The following is a 19,926-nucleotide window of genomic DNA, read 5'->3' as shown; positions in this document are numbered from 1 at the left end:
CAGGTCTATACACAGGGGCCCATGTATTTGTGAGAGATGGGTTATTTTCCCCCCAACTGCAGGCTGTATTTCTAGGGCAGAGGTTGTATATTTGTAAGGTAGTTTGCTACATGCGCACCTATCAATATTACTTACAGTAATGGCAGCAGCATGTGTCCTCTTGTTTTTAACTTTTCTTTTTGTTATTCAAGTATGTATTTTTCCTGTAGAATAGTTTTATGTACACATTCTTATGAGGCATAATATGTTCTTCATATCATATATTGTGCACAGCACTGTGTGCCTTTCGGCACTAGGTGTTTTTTTAGTATTTGATTATGCATTTTTTATATCCACGCAAGTGGTCTGATTTGCACTGTTATGTATGTTCATGTATTTTTGTTTTTGTTTTGTTGCTACAGCAACACGTCTCTATGACAACGCTGGTCTCCTGCTCGTGTGGGCCCTCCCCGCGGCCGCGTTGCCCGGCAACGGAGCGTCGTCACCCGGAAGGGGCGGGTTCAGCCGAAACCGGAAGTACGGGCTCCGTGAGCCGGGACGCCGCTGGCCGTGACGGAGGTGGCCGAGCCAGGAGTGGGTAAGGTATTTAAGTTTGTTTTGTCACTGTAGTCACAGGTATTGCTGTGTCCTGAGGAAGGGAGTGCGCCTCCCGAAACGTTGATGATGCACATTAAAGCACGTTTTCCACGTTTGTGAAAGCCTCCTGAGTGCCGCCTTCCATTCTCTCTCTCTCTCTCTCTCTATATATATATATATATATATATATATATATAATGGTTTTCTATATAACATAGATAAAGTATTCATGTGGGCCTCGAGGCCTATTAATTAACCTCTTTTTGTAGTAAATCCTCTCAAAAGAGTTTTCAGAGGAATTCTGTAATATTTAAGCATAGATGTAACAGGGCATATATGACAGATCACAAAAGCAGTACCTTTAACCAGGGCCAAAACTAGGATATTTGTCACCTGGGGCAAGGCAGTAATTTGGTGCCCTCTCCTTCCTTCACCATTGCAGCAGCCTGTGTCTCTCCCCCTATCTCTGCTTTACATTTGTGACGTCTAATACCCCTTTCACACCACACAAATAACCCGGTATTGACCAGGCAATATGCCGGGTTGACACAGGTCGGTGTGCGGTGTGAAAGGGCAGTGGTCGAATTCCCAGGTCGTCTGACCCGGTAATTCAACTCGGGAATAAAGCAGTGTTATTTTCCCGGGTTGAATACCGGGTCAGTAGCAGCATGAACGGGTCCCCAAATTGATGCGACCCGGGACCCGTTCACTACATAGGGAGAGGCAGCGCAGAGATGAACTCATCTCCCAGCGCCGCCTCCACCCCCACTGCGGGCTCAGCCCCCCGCTGCTATGGCAACCAACCCAGCAAATTGCTGGATCTCACCTGGGAAGGACCTGTTTCCAATTCCCGGGTGGGATCCGGCAGTGGAGATGTGAAAGAGCTATAGTGCATGCTACTAATTGTCAGAGGTTATATGTTATGCAATTCTTTCTTTCAGTCTTACAGTAGGTACCAGATTAGTGTTTCAAAAAAGTGTTATCTTTTTTTGCAGTGGGGAAAAATACTCCTACTGCAAACAGATTCCAATTTATTTTAATTTCTTGTTTTTCTGTATTTATGAACGGTTATGGTTCATAGAGTATATTCAGCAGAGAAGTCATATGCCAAGCTATACTGCTACAATATGAACACAGTTTAATAATTGAGTGGCAATATGAGTGCATACCGCCTTTTGTTTCTGTTTACCAGGCTATGCTTAGATGTGGAGAGTGGTGGTGATAGGTAGAATGCACTAAATATCAGTTCTGGTGGTTTGGACTTGGCTAAGTGCACAGAGAGTTAGTTACAGAGCATGAGAGTCGGCACAGTGCTAGTACAGAAAGTGGGGAGATAAATAGGCAGGCAGACCAACCTTCACGTATAGCAATTTGTAGCTTTGATTACCACTTCCATCAATTAAGAACCAAATAATGAAAGTCAGCTGATGTGCTTAAATATAAGGGGCAAATGTATGTCCTCTAGTATCCGACGGCATAGCATGCACAATGGGATTTCAGTATCGCAGTGTACCTATCTGCACGTGCACCATCCTTAGGCACTAGATATGTGTGATCCTATGCTTAGGAGTAGCCCTTCAGTATGTGCATGCTGGGCAGGACCTTTAATAAGAAGGTAGCTGTGAATCATAAATGTCTCTTCCATGGAGGTGGCCATTTTAGGAGTGGCATTTTACCAATATCTGGTAATTATTGAGGCTTGCTGAATCTTGTCTCCAACTGCCGTAGCATACCCCCCACCACTTCCCCCAGTCATGTGCTGATGAACCCCCACATAGTTATGGCTCTGCCATAGCTTATTATGGGAACTTTCAAAATTGCTCAAGTCCTGAAAAGTTATGTTTTTGCAACACTGCTGTGTAAACCATTTCAACCTGTAGGCTACTGTATCCAGAATGTCCATACATGCATATTAGGAATGACCATCGGTAGGTTAACCATTGATGGTGAAATCAGTGAAAGAATCCATCAATGTGGAACCAATGGTATGCACTCTTTGATGGATATCCCCATGGCTGTAGAAAGCGTATCTTGGCTCGGGTAATGGGGGCATGCCCTTATCTAATGGAGTGTGGCCATACCTTCTTACAAAAAAGTGAAAATTGTATTTGTGGCATCATTTCGTTTTGATGTGTGCTCCACAGCAAGGTACTGTTGTGCCCCCCAACCAGGAGTAGATCAAAGGTGTCCAGAATCAGTGCGATCGCTACCCTCTGCTTCTAACTGCACAGACAGAGAAGGCTGCCGCTGCTGCCTCCGTACACCATGGCAACCCCTGGCTGGGGAAACACAGACATAAAGTACTGATAGGTTAGGGGGAGGGGGGGGTGGCCCTTCCTTTAGGCCTGGGCCCAGGTAATTAATTCCAGTTCCCCAATCCCCTCAGCGCCCCTGGATAAACCTGATGAGAGAATTGCAGGCAACAGGGCAATCACTGAAGGAAGTGGGACTTAATGGCGTGGCCATGGTGTTGGGCCAAGCTCTGTGCTAAGGGTGTAAAAAAAAACATCACTGCGTTTCAGTTCACTATTGATGGTAGAGACACAACAAATCTGTACCATGAATAGCAAAACCATCAACCATTTATGGATCCAAACCCAAAACCCTATCACTGTGCATTCTACTCTTCTTGAAATGACCCAAAAAATTATTTTTTATTTTTATGATATGTAGAATAAGCAAGGGATAATAAATAGGCAGGTAGACTTATGCTGGTCATACATTAATGTGAGTCATACTAATAATCCTCCCCGCCAGCTGCCGGGCATGTGATAGATTATACGGTACTTTTGCACTGTACAATCTATTGTATCTCTGCAATTGCCGGAGGCCAGGATCAGCATGCATGTCCAAGTCCAATTTTAAGTCTTCAGGCCTGATTTAGAGTCGCACACAATTTGACCATATCTGTGGCTACATACATGTGCTAGGAAATTACAAATGGTATTCAGAGTTGGCTGCATCCATACCATCAATCTCCATGCAGCCGTCACCAGTACCATCATACATTTGCACCAGTCTTGTAGCTGGTGCAAGAGATCTCTCTGCATATGCACAACTCTAAATAGCTTGCAATTCTGCCTACATGCCCACGACTTGCCCTCATTCTAATTAGTGTGAATGCCCAGTTGCCATCCAGTTACACCCACTCAGACACAAATGGAGATATGTGCATGCCTCTTATTCACCCATAAAGGCTCAAAGATGTGTATGCTTGACTATGGACCTTGGACCATCTTAACATATAGGCACACAGTGCAGCTGCCCAGGGCTTCACCATTCTAGGAGCCTTCAAGCAGGGGCGGACTGGGCCAGGGTGGCATCTACTGGATCACACATAATCAGAGCAGCCAGGCAGTATTCTCTACCTGCCTCCCAGCCTGTAGCCAGACAGTGAATGACTATCAGCATGTTGACTGATGGATGGCTGGAGCTATCCACCGATACGAGTGCTGAAAGTTATTCACTAAAGGGAAGCATGTGGAGAGACAGCACAGGACTGCAGGGGGGTGGTAATTTATGATTTTTTTTTTTCATTTATTCCTATGAATGGGTGGATATGGACCCCAGCGCATTGCTTTGCCCAGGGTCTACAATGCTACAAAAATAGTCCTGTATGGAACATGTGCAGTACAAACATTACCAAGAATATCTTGAATCAGTCTCTTTAGCTGGATTTTCTCCCAACTCTTAATAAGGCACAGGATACACATCCACAACTGATTTTAATTAAGGATTTTCTGTCTTACTGTATTTTTTCAACTTTAGCATATTATTTATGATTATTTAAAATTATTTCCTTTTCATCCCATATTTTAAATAGAAAGTATATGATTACAAATGAATAATTTTTTTCTCACCACCCGGACTCACTATATTATGCAAGTAGAAGATATGGAGCCTATTCAAAGCTTAGAGTTTGCATTGCTTCTGTATGGCCATCGTAATTTCAAGCATCTGTTTACTCCTTCCTTTTTGGCTTCAGATTGAAATTTGGCAGCACCACTAACAGATACAGTGGATTATTGTACAAACCAAATGTACATGCTTTTTCTGGCTGCATGTGAAATGAGCTCTGGGTAATTCATCACATTTTTAAATATTTGATTCATGTGACCTACTTTGCAGTTGGATGGTATTTTATGCTGACACTCGAGCTGTTGTTTAAAAAAAAATAGGATATAGGTTATCTCAGGATTCACCAAAAATTCTAACAAGCATTGCCCACATCCACCATAACGTTAGTGGACTTCCTACTTAAACATAGGTTGAAACTTTAAAAGAAAATTATTTACCTTTTTCAGTAATATACAGTATATACATTATTCTGCATCATTTCAAACTCTCTAAATAGTTACCTCTTTGGAAGGTACTCTTGAGCCTTTTCTCTTGTTCCACCATGTTTCCACCATTGCTATTATGCAGGACAGGACGATTCCAGCTGCAAGGATGCAGAAAACTCCTGCAAAGCTTTTAATGTCCAGGGCACTGCCTTTTTGTTTTGGTTCCACCGAAGAATATAGGTCACAGTGTCCATTGTGAGGCCACCATTTATGTTTTAATAGGTCCATGTCCCCATTCTGCTGGAGCTCCAGGATCCTGCCAGAGACATGAAATACAAAATGTATGACCAGGTTTATCTGCAAAAAGTACATTCACATCCATTACTTTAGTAAGTCAATGGCAAGTACCACTTCTCTAGAATATTTTTGAAAATAATTCTTCAACCCCTGCTCTTTCCCCACTACCTAAATTAAAATCTGCTTTTCTCTGGGAGTCGTTCTTCTGTGCTGGTGGAGTCCATGTTTTTTTTCTGGTACCCATAATGGAAGGCTCAAGCAGAGTCATGTAGGACTATTGTAGTTCAAATTAAAAGGGACCATGGGGTAGTCATCACTTTACAATATTGGAAATATAAAGACAGAAGTAGCCTTCAAGGAAATTTAACTTTAACCATTGATTTAAAGGAACTCTTAGTTTAAAACTGTCCTCTGTCCTGCAGACATGAAAGATAATTCCCATGAGAGTCATCATAATCAGACCATAATTTACAAATAAAGCTAATTTCACTACAATCTAAACAAATATATTGTGTAATCTATACAAACTACAAACAAAATGGTGCACGTAATCACAATAGTTCACAGGGGTAGATTCATTTTCTAATATCGCAGCTCATCCATTAGCTGACTGACATAAGGCCATCACAATCAGGGGCACCAAGAGAAGAAGGTGGAAGATACAGATTAATTGTACCTGAGTTAGGCTGGGTGGCCTGGTGCAGTCAACCACAGAGACAGAGCAACGCCCCCACTCGCTGTCAGTAGGAGCCGCTGGTCTGTGGCAATGCACACATTGTTCACAGGGTTGTTTTGTACTCTGGGCTAGGCCACAACCCTATGCTCGGCCATGCCCCATCTCTAGCACCACGGCCTACAAGATGTTTTGACGACCCTGCACGCATAACACGTTCTGCCCTATGACAGGTGTTTTCAATGTGAAAGTAAAGATGATTAAATTGTTTCTTAAGCTTTTTAAGGAGTTGTCAAAGCCTAACAGTGTAGCTCTGTTATGAGGTTCCAGGAGTATATTTACTAAAGGTCGATTTTGACCAATTTCGTGTTTTCCATTGATTTTTGGTCAATTTTGCAAATCAGAGATTTACTAAAAAAAAAAAAAGTCAACCAAAAATCAACCAAGAGCAAACACTGGAAAAACACTGATGTTGTAAAGGTGGAATGCAAATCAGAGATTTACTGAAAGTCAATTTGAAAAATTGATCAAAAATTTACCAAAGTACAGATTAATAAATGATATGCGTTTTTCTCTTCTAAAACACGTTTTATTGCCTAAACCTTCATTATAATGCCTATGAAAGTAGGGATGATGGCCGATATTCCCACGTTTTTGCAATTCAGCTATTAACAGTAAATTGTGCATGCATATGCTTTATATCGCATATGCCAAAGGCAGGGGTGTAGCGAGGGTGGTTCCAGTGGAGCGCAAGCTCCAGGCACCGGAAAAGTTAGCGGGCGTGTCGCTGCCTGCAAACCCCTTCCTTCTGGCCGCTACAATGTGGGCTGCTGAACAGTCAGCCTCAGAGCAGGAGGAGGAGAAGCAGAGGAGCGCACACTGACTCTGAAACAAGTTAGGGAACAGTGCAGGCCAGAGGCGACAGCAGGAGACACTGCCAGCCAGCAGATGCAAGAGCTCTGCTGTCTTCTTTGTATGTCTCTCTGTCTGCTTGTAGCTGTGCGACAGGGTTACTTCTGTCCGGCTACACCACTCTCTGCCCCAGCTGCTGCAGCACCTCTTCTACTCCGGCTGCTGCCAGCACCTTTCTCTGTTGCAGCACCCCTCTCTCCCAGCTGCTGCAGCACCTATCTGCCCTAGCACCTCTTTGTGCCTTGGCTGTTGCAGCACCCCTCTCTGCCCCGGCTGCTACAACATCTCTCTCTGCCCCAGCTGCTGCAGCACCTCTTCTGCTCCTGCTGCTGCCAGCACCTCTCTCTGTTGCAGCACCTCTCTCTCCCAGCTGCTGCAGCACCTATCTGCCCTAGCACCTCTTTGTGCCTTGGCTGTTGCAGCACCCCTCTCTGCCCCGGCTGCTACAACATCTCTCTCTGCCCCAGCTGCTGCAGCACATCTCTCTACATTAGAAGCTGCAGAGTAACATGTATAAGCGGCTCTACTGTGGCATAACATGTACAAATGGCTCTACTGTGGTGTAAAGTGTATAAGCAGCTCTACTGTGTTCTGTTATACAAATAAGCAGCTCTACTATGGCATAACATGTATAAATGGCTCTACTGTGGTGTAAAGTGTATAAGCGACTCTATTGTGGTGTAACATGTATTAGGGGATTTACTGTGTGGCGTAAAGTGTATAAGGGTTACTACTGTGTGGTATAATGTGAATAATGGACAATACTGTGCACTGTCATCTGAATTTGTACTATTCTTTGGTCATGCCCCTTCACAATAAAGCCACTCCCCTATATATTTGTTGCACACCTTCAGCGCACACTGTTTTAAACAAAGGGGGCGCCCAAAGGAAACTTTCACCCTGAGCTTCACAAGGTCTACAACTGGCCCTGTCAGCAATTTTAGATTATTCAATTTTTTAATTTTAAAAAGTAACTGCCCCCAATTCAGTTCAGGGGAGGGGGCGCTGAAACATACCCTTGCTCCAGCACCATGGCACCTAGCTATACCTCTGGCCAAAGGGGGACCTTTACTAAGCATTGATAAGAGTGGAGAAGTGAGCCAGTGGAGAAGATGCCCATGGCAACCAATCAGCACTGAAGTAACATCTATAATTTGCATACTATAAAATTATACAGAGCATCTGATTGGATGATGAAGCAACTTCTCCACTGGTTCACTTCTCCACTCTTATCATTGCTTAGTAAATGTCCCCCAAAGTCTAATAATGATGCCGCTTGCTGGGCTTTCCTTTACACATAGTGATTGACAGTCAGGCACTGTTTATGGTCATTGAATGCAAGCCTGTCTCAGCCGTGTTTGGGAGTATCTGTTCAGGTTGCATGCTACTTTGCCATTGATTGACTCGACCTGATGATTATCGAAGCATCTGCATGTGCGCTGTAAATGTGTACTCAGTTGCTGTGCCTTTACAATGGCTCTGGTGGGTGTCTCTGTACTTTTCAGGCTTGCTAGGTTTTGCATATTTTCACACATCCTCAGCCTGCACAATCACAGCTGAGATAAGCATAGCATCCGTCAATTAATCAAATGGCTCAGGGGGCACTGCGCAGGCACCCCACCATCTGAGATGTGTGCAAACCATTGCAGGCACCCCACTATCGGAGATGTATGCAGACCATCGCAGGCATCCCACCATCAAAGATATATACAAACCTGAATCAGAGGAACCACAGTAGCTTCTTGCATGTGGTATGTTTTGTCCAATAGAAGAGAGTGGTAGTAGATTTTTGACCAATTTTTGATTTTTTGCACATCAACAGGGACCAACAACTGGTGTCAACTGGGTCACAATTAGGGCACTTTCTCTAATTGTGACCCAGTGGACACCAGTTGTTGGTCCCTGTTGATGTGCATCGCTGTTGTTTGAGGCTGACAAGCGGGAGAAGGGAGGACGCTATATGTGGCTGCTTGAAGACGGGAGCATAACCAGCTGACAGGCGCCTGCGGTGCGCCGAGCTCCGGGAGCCGGACTGATTCCTCCAAAGCCAAAAGATGTGTGCACTGCTTACGGCAGTCTAGTGGGAGACGGAGGACGCCACTTGCGGTGGTTGGAGAACGGGAGCTTTATCATTCAACAGGCACTTGCGGTGTGCCGAGCCACAGGAGTTTGACTTTATCCTCCAGGGTTCAAGATACATCTCCCTTAGTGAGAAGTTACCATTCTGTGAGCATATGGATAGTTCCAGGAACTGGTAAAAAACTGCATTCATGCTACACTATATGATATTCAATTCAGGAGATTATTTATAGCATACTTTATGGGACTGTCCTATTTAGGAATAAAATAAGGACATCAACATTTCTACAATTATCGGATTAGTCCACTGTGGTCAATTATAGCAATATAGATATATGATCCACCTCTTAGGCTCAATTATTATTATTATATTTTTATTGGGGGTTTATATGCGCATATTAATTTTTCGATGTTCTTTTGTCTTTATATGATTGATTTTATAGATATTAAAAATATCATAAAGGAATTAATGTATTGAGTATATTCATGACCTGTTGCCTCAATTTGATTATATTAGCGCGAGGGGTTATATAGTTTATTGTAGGTTTACATCTGGTTTACATCAGGTGGGATTGTTTGGCTACATCCACAAGCCAATTTACCTTCGCTGCTCTGTAGAACATATGGGTTCTTATTAAAGCATATATATTAATCTTTATATTCAAGTTAATTGTATGTATATGCAAGGTGGGTGTGTATGTGGATTCATATATACACCTATCCGTAGTTATACATATATATACATATAGTGATTAGCGCCAGACACAGGTAGTGTTTTGTAGGTGAAACAAAATCCCTAATAGTGCCAGCTATCAGGGATAATTGAATTACCCCCCAGGGAAATCAATTAGTCATGGTAATTTACCGTGACTAACTGAATTCCCTCCTTAGTAGCTCAGAACTATTGAGAGCAAAAGCTATTTTTCCTTATTGTGACTATTATGAAATGTCCTTTGTGTTCATTATGCTGGATGTTGTTTCTATGTGGGAAATGTAGATACTGTACCTCAGTATCACCAAGTTTCAGAAATTTTTACTAAGGGATTTTAATAATAAAAAAAAGAAAAACCAGCCAGGAATCAGCTTTATATTGGACAACTTGCAAAGTGTTCCTTATTATACCAGATAAAGAAAAATGCTGATGCACACTCTATGCACAAAGAATTCTGATAGTCAAGATAATTTTGATAAACTCTTACAATTAACCATGGAGTCATAAGTGAGGAAAGTGCTCCTTATTGTAAAAAAACAGTGCAGTTGCTATGGTAACGAAATCATAATTTTAATAAAAATGTCAGAGGTAGCAGTATCTATTCCTCCTCCATTGCATATAATAACATACCAATTACTAAGCATATAGTTAAAATAAAAGACAAGCTGATGGTTATATGCAAATAAATATGTATATGTAAAATGTAAGAATTAAAAAATCTAACACCTATAATAACAGCAGCCCCAAAGTCCCTTACATTATATAATTATATCACGACTAAATGTAAATAAAAGATCAATAAATTGAGATAAAAATACAAGAAAATCTGACATAAATATGAGAGAATGGGGTATATTTACTAAGGTGTGAGTTTTTTTTTAGAAGTGGAGATGTTGCCCAGAGCAACCAATCAGATTAACTATTATCTTCTAGAAGCAGCTAGATAAATGTTAAATGGAACCTAATTGGTTGCTATGAGCAACATCTCCACTTCTAAAAACACTCACACCTTAGTAACAATACCCCAGTGTATCTACATGTTATGGGAGTACAGGTTTCAGAATTCTGAAACAGAACAGCAGGGCACCTAATGACATTTACTCACTTCAGAAAATCAAATTGCTTTGTATAAGATACTTTGGTTCAAACGTATTAAGTCTTAACAAGATATTCAGGTAAATGTACGAAGGGGCGATATGGGGGAGAAGTGGTATCAGTGCATGTTATGTGCCTTATACCGCTTCTTCCCATGTATGAAGGCTGCGGTGAGGGCACAGTGACAGGGGCGCTATGCCCATATCGGCGCTGCTATCTAAAAGATAGCAGGCCGATATGTGTGGCCAATGTATGACTGGTCAGCATCGCTGACCGTTCCAACACCTGCAGCTGTCATTTTTGACAGCTGCACATAGCGATTCCCATAGACCACAGCAGGCACAGAGCTGTCCATGGCTGTGGTGGGTGCCGGCTCCTGACAGTGCTGGGCATCTCGTGGGAGTAGCGAGATCCCACGCATACGCAGAGGGAGCCGGATGGGAGGGAGACACAGCACGCCAGCTCTGAGCTGACGTACTGTGAGCTCAGGGTTACATCGCCAGAGGGGAGGAGCGCTTCGGCAGACAAGATGTTGATACATCTTGTTGATGTCCCTTTCTGATTTGCCTCGGTAATGAGGTGATGCAGGAAGTGCTATGCACGCCGCTATAATACATTTTCCCAATAAAGTGGAGATGGATAAAGAGTGATAAATGAGCAGCCAACCAGCTCCTGTCATTTTTCAAACACAGCCTGTGACACGGCAGTTAGGAGCTGGTTGGCTGGTCATTTATCACTCCTTATCCATCTATACTTTATCACTTGTTAAGGCTTAATACATTTGGGCCTAAATACTGTAAAACAGTTAGGATAAGCTCTAGTTCTGTACCTGCTGCATCAGGTGTTCCTTGGCCATCCAACTATAGAAATATAAATGTTTACTAGAAAAATGGATGGTGTCCTTCGAAAATTATTATGCAAAGGAATCCTACACATTAAGGCAGTGCTTTAAACTAGATGTCTCACTTTCGCAGCCCATTAATTATCCCCATTAGAGTTACCACTTAGAACATAAAACAAAGAAACCTGAACACTTGTAATAATTAATAATAAATATATTACTTTTATTATGATTTATATAGCCCAACATGTGTTATGTAAATATGCCCTTACTGTTTTAAATCAATATTTTTCAGAGCTAGTATGATGCAAGTGCCTGCACTGTCCTATAGTACCTACAAGAGAACCTTTTAGGAGCACAGAATAGGCCCTACACACTACGCGATAACACTGAAAGATATGAACGATCTTGTTCATTAATGACTGAGAACTCGTTCATATCTTTCAGTGTGTATGCAGCAAAGATGAACGATACGCGGCCCCGCACTCGTTCATCGTTGGAGCCAGGTCGCTTATACATGCATGCCAATATGGTCAATCTCATTCATATTAGCATGCAGGGCTATGGGGCCGGGTGACGGGGAGAGTGAGGAAACTTCATCCTCCCGTCACCCCCCACTGCCAGGTCGCCCGCCGGTCGTATCGGCCGCTGGGCACCTCGGCAGCCAATCGTCAGGTGTGTAGGGCCCTTACGGTTTATGCATCACCTCAAACTTTTGCTGCTTACTGTAATTGAGCTTACAATCTAATTTTTGGTGCTACCTACACAAAGATAAAAAATATTTGTCCAAGATAACAAGGAGCTCACAATACTGATATGACTAATGGAATCCATTAATTTTCTCAGTTTGTTGTTACTTAATGGGAGATTTATCAAAGCTTGGAGAGAAATACAGTGAGATTAAGTACCAAACAATCAGCTCCTAACAAACACAGCCTGTAAAATGACAAAAGCTAATTATTTATAACTTCCCACTTTATCTCTCTCCAAGGTTTGATAAATCCCCCCTTAGTGAATTAAGCCACATTATAAAACATATATACATTTCTCATAAACAGAATAGCTGGAAGGAAGTTGAATTATCAGCTGGAAGATTAGTTTGTAAAACAAAGAACTTGTCTACACATATTTGACTTATCTGCAGTTTGCCCACATGGTGGCGCCCTAAGCACATTGAATATTTCATGCAGCAGTTATTAGGTTATGAATTTAAGTGTGCAATTATTGATCTACCAGGCTGAAAACATGCATTTTACTCAGTACTATTTAATGTTTTATTTTAAATTCAAACAATTATCCATGTTGCAATACCCTTGATAATGTTGATGTAGAAAGAAATCTATTGTTCGAGTACATTCTACAGCTTGGTAAGTTAGGCTTGTACTGGAAAATTGTTCACAAGTGAGCAGTTACATTCCCATTGGGTTTTCATAGCTCATGCGATCTAAGAACAAGAGAAAATGCCCATTTCTCAACCCGCAGCACTTTCCTACTTGGTTAAGTCACTGAGAAGTTGTAAGTGGCATAATAATTGTGCACCGCTCAGCACCTAAACAATTATTCTGTCTTTAAAGAAGTTTATTTTCCAATCAGGGAAACAGAAAGTGTTGTTTAGAGCTGCATGGCTTTGTTACTTCTGGCTTTATTCTGTTTGGTTGTGTGGCAGATGTCTGCAAGATGCGTCCTGATTACCTACATTCAGATCTGTATGTTTAGTAAAAGTGGCTGCTGTACTATTAATCAAAATGAGTGATATTAGGATGTAGTAATAATGCAGCTGAAATGTTATGCAGCGTCAAAGCATAGTTAAAGGACCCTAAAATCTAAAATATATGTCTTACTGTATATGAAAGAGATGCAGGAAATTATAAATATGTATACAGATGTGTCTTTATTCTCCTAGCATTTTTTGTGCTATATGGAATGATTTGCATGATGCGGCATAGAGATGTGACCGCTTTCATCTTACCATGATGCGTACGCATGTGCACACGCATCACGGGGGAGACTTAGTGCACCCAATTGTGGGCCTAATGCAGACCTGATCGCTGTGCTGCAAATTTGCAGAGGTCTGCGATCACATAGTCGCCGCCCAGTGAGAGTGAAAACCCGCTCCGTGCAAGTGTGCGAATATATGTGTACGCTGTGCGAAAAATTCCGCCAGACAGCGGACAGCTGCAGATTCGTTTGCAACTTACTCACCATCAAATGATTTTTCCAGTCTGTGCGCAGCCCAAGACTTACTTCTCCAGTGCGATACAAACAGGCTCATCGGGTCCGGAACTGACGTCATACACCCTCCCAGAAAATGCTTGGGAACGCCTGCGTTTTTCCTGACACCAGTGGCGGATTTAGCGGGGGGGTGATTAGGGCGAACGCCACCCCTACACATACCGGCACCGGGATGGACGGCCGGGTCCCGCCGCGGCGATCATCTGCACAGCCGCAGCAAGGCAGCACATCTGGCCGTACAGTACTTACGCCCGGCCCGATGATCAGCTGCGGCAGCCGCAGCCAGCATTGTGGTGAATCCTAGCTGCGGGTAGCCGGCTACCGCAGGTCCGCAGATGCAGCCGGCTAGGTGTAAATCAGACAGCGGTGGCATCTTGAGGATTCCCGAGGAAGGAGGGAGCAGGTCTGGGACTGACACTATTACACACAGGAACAAGATGGCAGCACCGGCAGTCTGTGAACTTGGCAGCTGGCACTCACCCAGGTGCCTGTAAATGCCCATGATGGAGGGGGTAAGCAGGAAGAAGTGTCTCGCACACTCGCTGGCCTGCCCTGTCTGCACGGGTAATGCAGCAGCAATCTCTCCCTCAGCTGTGTTATTCTGCACTGGCAACAACACTCTCCCTTTCACATCATCCACTGCTAATCCTCTCTGGCATCACTGAACTGCTCACCCCTTCCTTGCCAGCAGTGCACCTGGGCTTGGGGTACCTAGAAAGCAGAATCTATGGTGCAAGGAGAAGGAATGCTCTCATTAACCACTTATGACACTCGTTCTAGAACCCTCCTATACCCTCCTAGTCCTCTTTACCACGGCTGCTGGGACATGGCTCCGAGCATCTACAACTCCAGCCACTGACTATTATACCTCTCCCAGCTCCAAGATCTTAGCAAATACACTGCCGGTCACTGCAGGTCTGTATTCCTGTACAATGCACAAAGTAACACAAATTTCTCACTCCAGCTCCAGACACACAGAGCATAGATGTAATATTCATGTTATACAGTAGATCTACGATGCAGAACTGTACTGATACATCTGTTACAACATTAATTTTCCTGCTGCAGCATTATTACTAATATAATGTCACATTCCCTGTTCCATGTGGCATAATGTGAATTTCAGCTCATTCTGTGTGCTATAATGTGAAATTCGACTCATACCGTGTGGTATAATGTGAATTTCAGCTCATTCTGTGTGCTATAGTGTTAAATGTGGCTCATTCCATGTAGTATAATGTGAACTTCAGCTCATTCTGTGTGCTATAATGTGAATTTCGGCTCATACCATGTGCTAATGTGAATTTTGGCTCATTCTTTGTGCTATAATGTGAATTTGAGCTCATTCAGTGTGCTATAATATGAATTTCAGCTCATACCGTGTGCTATAATGTGAATTTCAGCTCATACCATGTGCTATAAAGTGAATTTCGGCTCATTCTGTGTGCTAAAATGTGAATTTTGGCTCATACTGTGTGCTATAAAGTGAATTTCAGCTCATTCTGTGTGCTATAATGTGAATTTTGGCTCATACCGTGTGTTATAATGTGAAATTCGGCTTATACCATGTGCTATAATATGAATTTCGGCTCATTCTGGGTGCTAAAATGTGAATTTCGGCTCATACCATGTGCTATAATGTGAATTTCGGCTCATACTATGTGCTATAATGTGAATTTCGGCTCATTCTGTGTGCTATAATGTGCTACAGGCTGCCTGGTATTAATGTGTCTGACGAGAAATTGTTACTGAATCAAATTGAAAGAGCAGCTGGAGTAGGAGACATAGTAGTGATGGGAGATTTTAACTATCCTGAGATAAACTGGAAAATCAATTCATGTGATACTGCTAGGGGCAATATGTTTTTAAACACGCTAAATGATAATTACTTAGTTCAATTAATCGAGGAACCAACTAGGTACAATGCAATCTTAGACCTGGTATTAACTAACAATGGGGAATTGGTATCAAATATTGAAGTAGGAGAGCCCATAGGTAACAGCGACCAAAATATGGTCACATTCAATATCAGTTTTCATAAGCAGTCCTATACTGGCTCAACTAGGACTCTAAACTTTAGCAAAGCCAACTTTGACATAATGAAGGAAGCGTTAAGGGACAATGAATGGGAAATTCTGTTTCATGGAAAGAATACTACAGAGAAATGGGATGTATTAAAATCACTGCTAATTAATAATACTCATAAATTTATTCACACCAGCAGCAAAAAAAGGAATAAAAATCCCAAACAAATGTGGTTTAACAAAAATATAAAGGAATTAATGGACAAAAAAAATGAGCATTTAAAAAATACAAATCTGAGGGGGATGCGGAGTCATTTCAGCATTATATGGACTGTAACAGAGTATGCAAAAAAGGAAAAAAAGCGGCTAAAGTAGAAACTGAAAAACTAGTAGCAGAGGAAAGCAAAGCGAATCCCAAATTTTTTTTTAAGTACAACAACAGCAAGAGACTAGAGAAAGAGAGTATAGGCCCTTTAAAGGACAAGAGGGGAGTCTTAATCAAAAATGATAATGATATAGCAAACAAACTAAACAAGTTTTTTTCAACGGTATTTACCAGATAGGTTGGCTGTGGTTGAAACCCAAATACAGAATCCCTATTCATGTATTTTTGTCCTCTCAAAATGAAACATGTTAATAATGCCTCTTGTTAACATGTTTCAAGCAGGAAAGGGGAGAAATATACAACTCTCAATACACTCAATTATCTAGAGCTTTTATTTTGTTTACACCAAAATGTTGTGATTTGTTATGGAATTGAACGTTGCATAGGTTGTACATGCAGTTGACACTTTGAATAAATTTATTTTGTAAAAAAGCAACACAGCAATTATTTGCATCACCTTTGTCTCTAGAATGAACATATCATGTCTTAGTGTACAAATGGCAACAGAATGATTCCCCTTCAGTAAAACAGACAATGAGTTGAGGAATCAAATTAGCATCATGATGAATCTTAGGAGTTACAGCCACTAGTGAACTTTAATTATTGTCTATCAGGTGTGTTTACGTTAGCAGTAAAAGTCAAGCTCTCATTATAGAAATGGCAGGCATTATCTTTTGTAAAATGGAATCTAGGCAGCAAGTGAATAGATAATCAGGTTAATGAAAGCTAGGGAGATACAGGGGAGCAGAGCGATGAGACAAGGGTTCCCACTGAGAAATAATGCAATCTTTTAAAATGTCATTGTCATTCTTAGGTACATGGCGATATTTTCATTCTAGGTTGGGAAAATGTGCATGCGTAAAAATCAGAAATGTATTATATGTTAGTATTATTAATAAGCAAAAAAGCCTGGAACAGAATACACACCAAAGTGAAATTTGCCTTTTAGTGGGTAAATATCAGTTGGGTGCTTTTTCTGTTCCAAGCTTTGTTATTTATTAAATAATACCATTGGCAGCTCCTGCCTTTGCTGGCAGGGGGCAGAGGGTGGTGGGGGTCTGCCCCAGAAGCCTTTTTCTATTGAAAGCGCTCCCTGCTATTACAGTTCAGACTGGCATTTCCAGGGAGACAAAACTCCTCCCCACGGTACTGCTTGTACATCATATGACTAGCAGGGAGCGCTTCCAATGGAAAGTCTCTACCACTGCTAGGCACTGCAGGTGAGTATTTTGCTAGGTAAATTCTGTGACTGATACTAACATATAAGTATATGATTTGCACACATACACATTTTTCTCAATCTCCCCACACCTAGAAATTACCCTTCCGGTGTTAGGTTACACTGGACCACTACTGCTACCCCTTGCAGGGAGTACCAGGGTAACAGTGCAAATAAAAAGTGGCAGCATTATTAACTTAAAGGGTGCACTCATTCACTCCTTTGGCCTTCAATACCACCTCTATGCTGATGACAGACAACTCTACATCTCCTCACCTGATCTGTCCCTTCTGTCCTCTCTCAGGTTTCTAGCTGCCTCTCCGCCATCTCCTCCTGGATGTCTGAGCGATCTCTGAAGCTGAACATGGACAAGACTGAACTCATTATCTTTCCCCTAGCTAGAGCAACACCCCCTATCACCCCCCTATCAATATCTCTATCACTGTTGACAACACCATCACCTCCCTCTCCTTTGCACCCCACATCCAAGCTCTGGCGCAGTCCTGTTGGTTCCAGCTACGCAACATTGCTTGCATCAGGCCATTTCTCTTCCAGAGTGCAACTAAACTTATCATCCACTCACTGGTCATCTCACGACTCGACTACTGCAATGTTCTCCTCACTGGCCTTGCTTGCTCCCATCTCGCTCCCCTCCAATCTGTCCACAACTCTGCAGCTAGGCTCATCTTCCTCTCCCGCCGCTCCACATCTGCCACTCCCCTTCGACACAATCTACACTGGCTTCCATTCCCTTACAGAATCCTCTTCAAACTCCTCACCCTCACATACAAGGCCATCCTACATCTCCACCCTCCTCTCCCTTCATACTCCCTCCCTCCCACTACAGTCGTCCAATTATCGTCACCTCTCCACTGCCCTTGTCACTGCTTCCCATGCACGAGTTCAAGATTTTGCCCGTACTGCACCCCTTCAGTGGAATGCGCTCCCCCGCTCCATTAGACTCTCCCCGACCTTGCAAAGCTTCAAATGGGCACTGAAAACCCACCTATTCATCAAAGCGTACCCTTCCGATGCATAACCTAGTCCTGAGGCTGCTCCTCCATCCCCCTGCCTCATGCCTTGAACATCTCTGCTTTGCTTACATACTGCCATCAGGCTACTTCCCACTTGCTTGCACCTCATGTCATCTATCTGTCACCCCTTACCACTAGATTGTTAGCTCTTCAGAGCAGGGCCCTCTTTCCTCTTGTTGTCAAAGCCCTCTTCTTGACACATTTCACTCGCAGCTCTCTCCTACTCAGCGACCATCTTTACCCGCTTTTTCTCCTGCTGGTAAAGGCTCTTCTCTATCTATGGCCACCAGCCCCAAGCAGTACGATGATTACTCCCTCGCTACTTACATCTTAGCTGTATTATGTTTTGAGAATTGTGGTGCTCTTTGTTACCTGTACTCTATTTTTGTTATTTATTTACTGTAATGCTAAGTTTTGTCTCCCTGTACTGTCCTTTGTATGGCGCTGCGAAACACTTGTGGCGCCCTATAAATAAAATGTAATAATAATAATCATTCACAGCCCATATTATCAATTGCACATGTAGAATATATAGGCACTTGTAGTACAGAAGTGTGGACTACAAGAGAGAGGTAGACTTGTCCACTATCCCAGCGATTTTTGAGAGTCTCCTGGCAGTTCTAGGAGAGCAGGCAAGTATGCCCTTTTACACCTTTGAGGCAACAATCTGTGTTTTTGGTGTATGAAGTAATTACCATCAGTATTTAGACTGTAGTCTTTATCGTGATTAAATAATCATCAATCTGAGGGCTAACTGCATACATCCCAGCACAGAACAATGCACTGTTGATAAAACTATAAACCTTTTTATATACATACTCTTAGGGCGGGATGTACTAATGCACATCGCCACTCATTGCCGCACAGAACCATGATGCTGATTGCATATGTACTTACGTATGTGATCAGCATTGCAGAGGACAGCTCTGCCGATAAGAGCTGTCTTCCACTATGCGCATCGGCTTCCTGACTTCCGAGATTCAGATCCGGGAGTCAGTCTGCGTATGTGCAGGGTGATGGTGGCAGGTGCGAGCCATGCTGGGAGGGATCCGATCGGATCCCTCACACAGCGGTGAGGAGAGAAGCCCATAGGCTTCTATGGGGTATCGTCAGCAAAAGATGGCGAACCCCTCCGCGGCGCGGACCTGCCGGCCGGGGGTTAGTACATTAGGAAAATGTCGTAAATGGGAGTTTGCGCATTTTCCGTTTAGTACATCCTGCCCTTAGGGACATATCCAAATTGCCGCATAGTTTATCGCAAGGGGAAAGCTAAGGGTTTAATTCCCAGAGCTACTCAATTATCCTGCATTTTCCCTGCTAGGTAAACCCACAGGCAATGCGCAGTCACCCATAGATTCTGGGTTAAATACTGTAATCTGGGTTTCCTGTGGATGATACCCCAGAGGGATGACCTTGTATTTTTACTAACAGCTCCTGAGACTGCAAGGAAAAAGCCTTGTTACATGCCAGGCTGACAATTAGGTGCAGAGTATTAGATATGGCCCTTAGTATGGCTTTGTTACATATTCCTTAAATAAATGTAAAGTTTTGTAATCACTTCTGC

At 42.7% G+C, this 19,926-nt stretch overlaps 1 protein-coding gene across 2 annotated transcripts in view; it reads right to left on the bottom strand.

Annotated features, from left to right (window-relative positions):
• GRID2 (glutamate ionotropic receptor delta type subunit 2) overlaps positions 1-19,926 on the bottom strand; it is a 1,619,892-nt gene that overhangs the window by 34,606 nt on the left and 1,565,360 nt on the right. For both annotated transcript variants that reach the window (XR_010176066.1, XM_063917339.1), the window contains exon 15: positions 4,935-5,175. Coding sequence is in view for 1 of the 2 variants with exons in the window: in XM_063917339.1 (XP_063773409.1) it covers positions 4,935-5,175 (241 nt within the window). In the remaining variant the exon portion in view is untranslated. The remainder of the gene's footprint in view (positions 1-4,934; positions 5,176-19,926) is intronic.

The sequence above is a fragment of the Pseudophryne corroboree genome, chromosome 1 (genome assembly GCF_028390025.1).
Source record: "Pseudophryne corroboree isolate aPseCor3 chromosome 1, aPseCor3.hap2, whole genome shotgun sequence".
NCBI classification, from domain to species: domain Eukaryota; kingdom Metazoa; phylum Chordata; class Amphibia; order Anura; family Myobatrachidae; genus Pseudophryne; species Pseudophryne corroboree.
The sequence above is the reverse complement of the archived record's forward strand: the minus strand, read 5'-3'. Positions and strand labels throughout refer to the sequence as shown.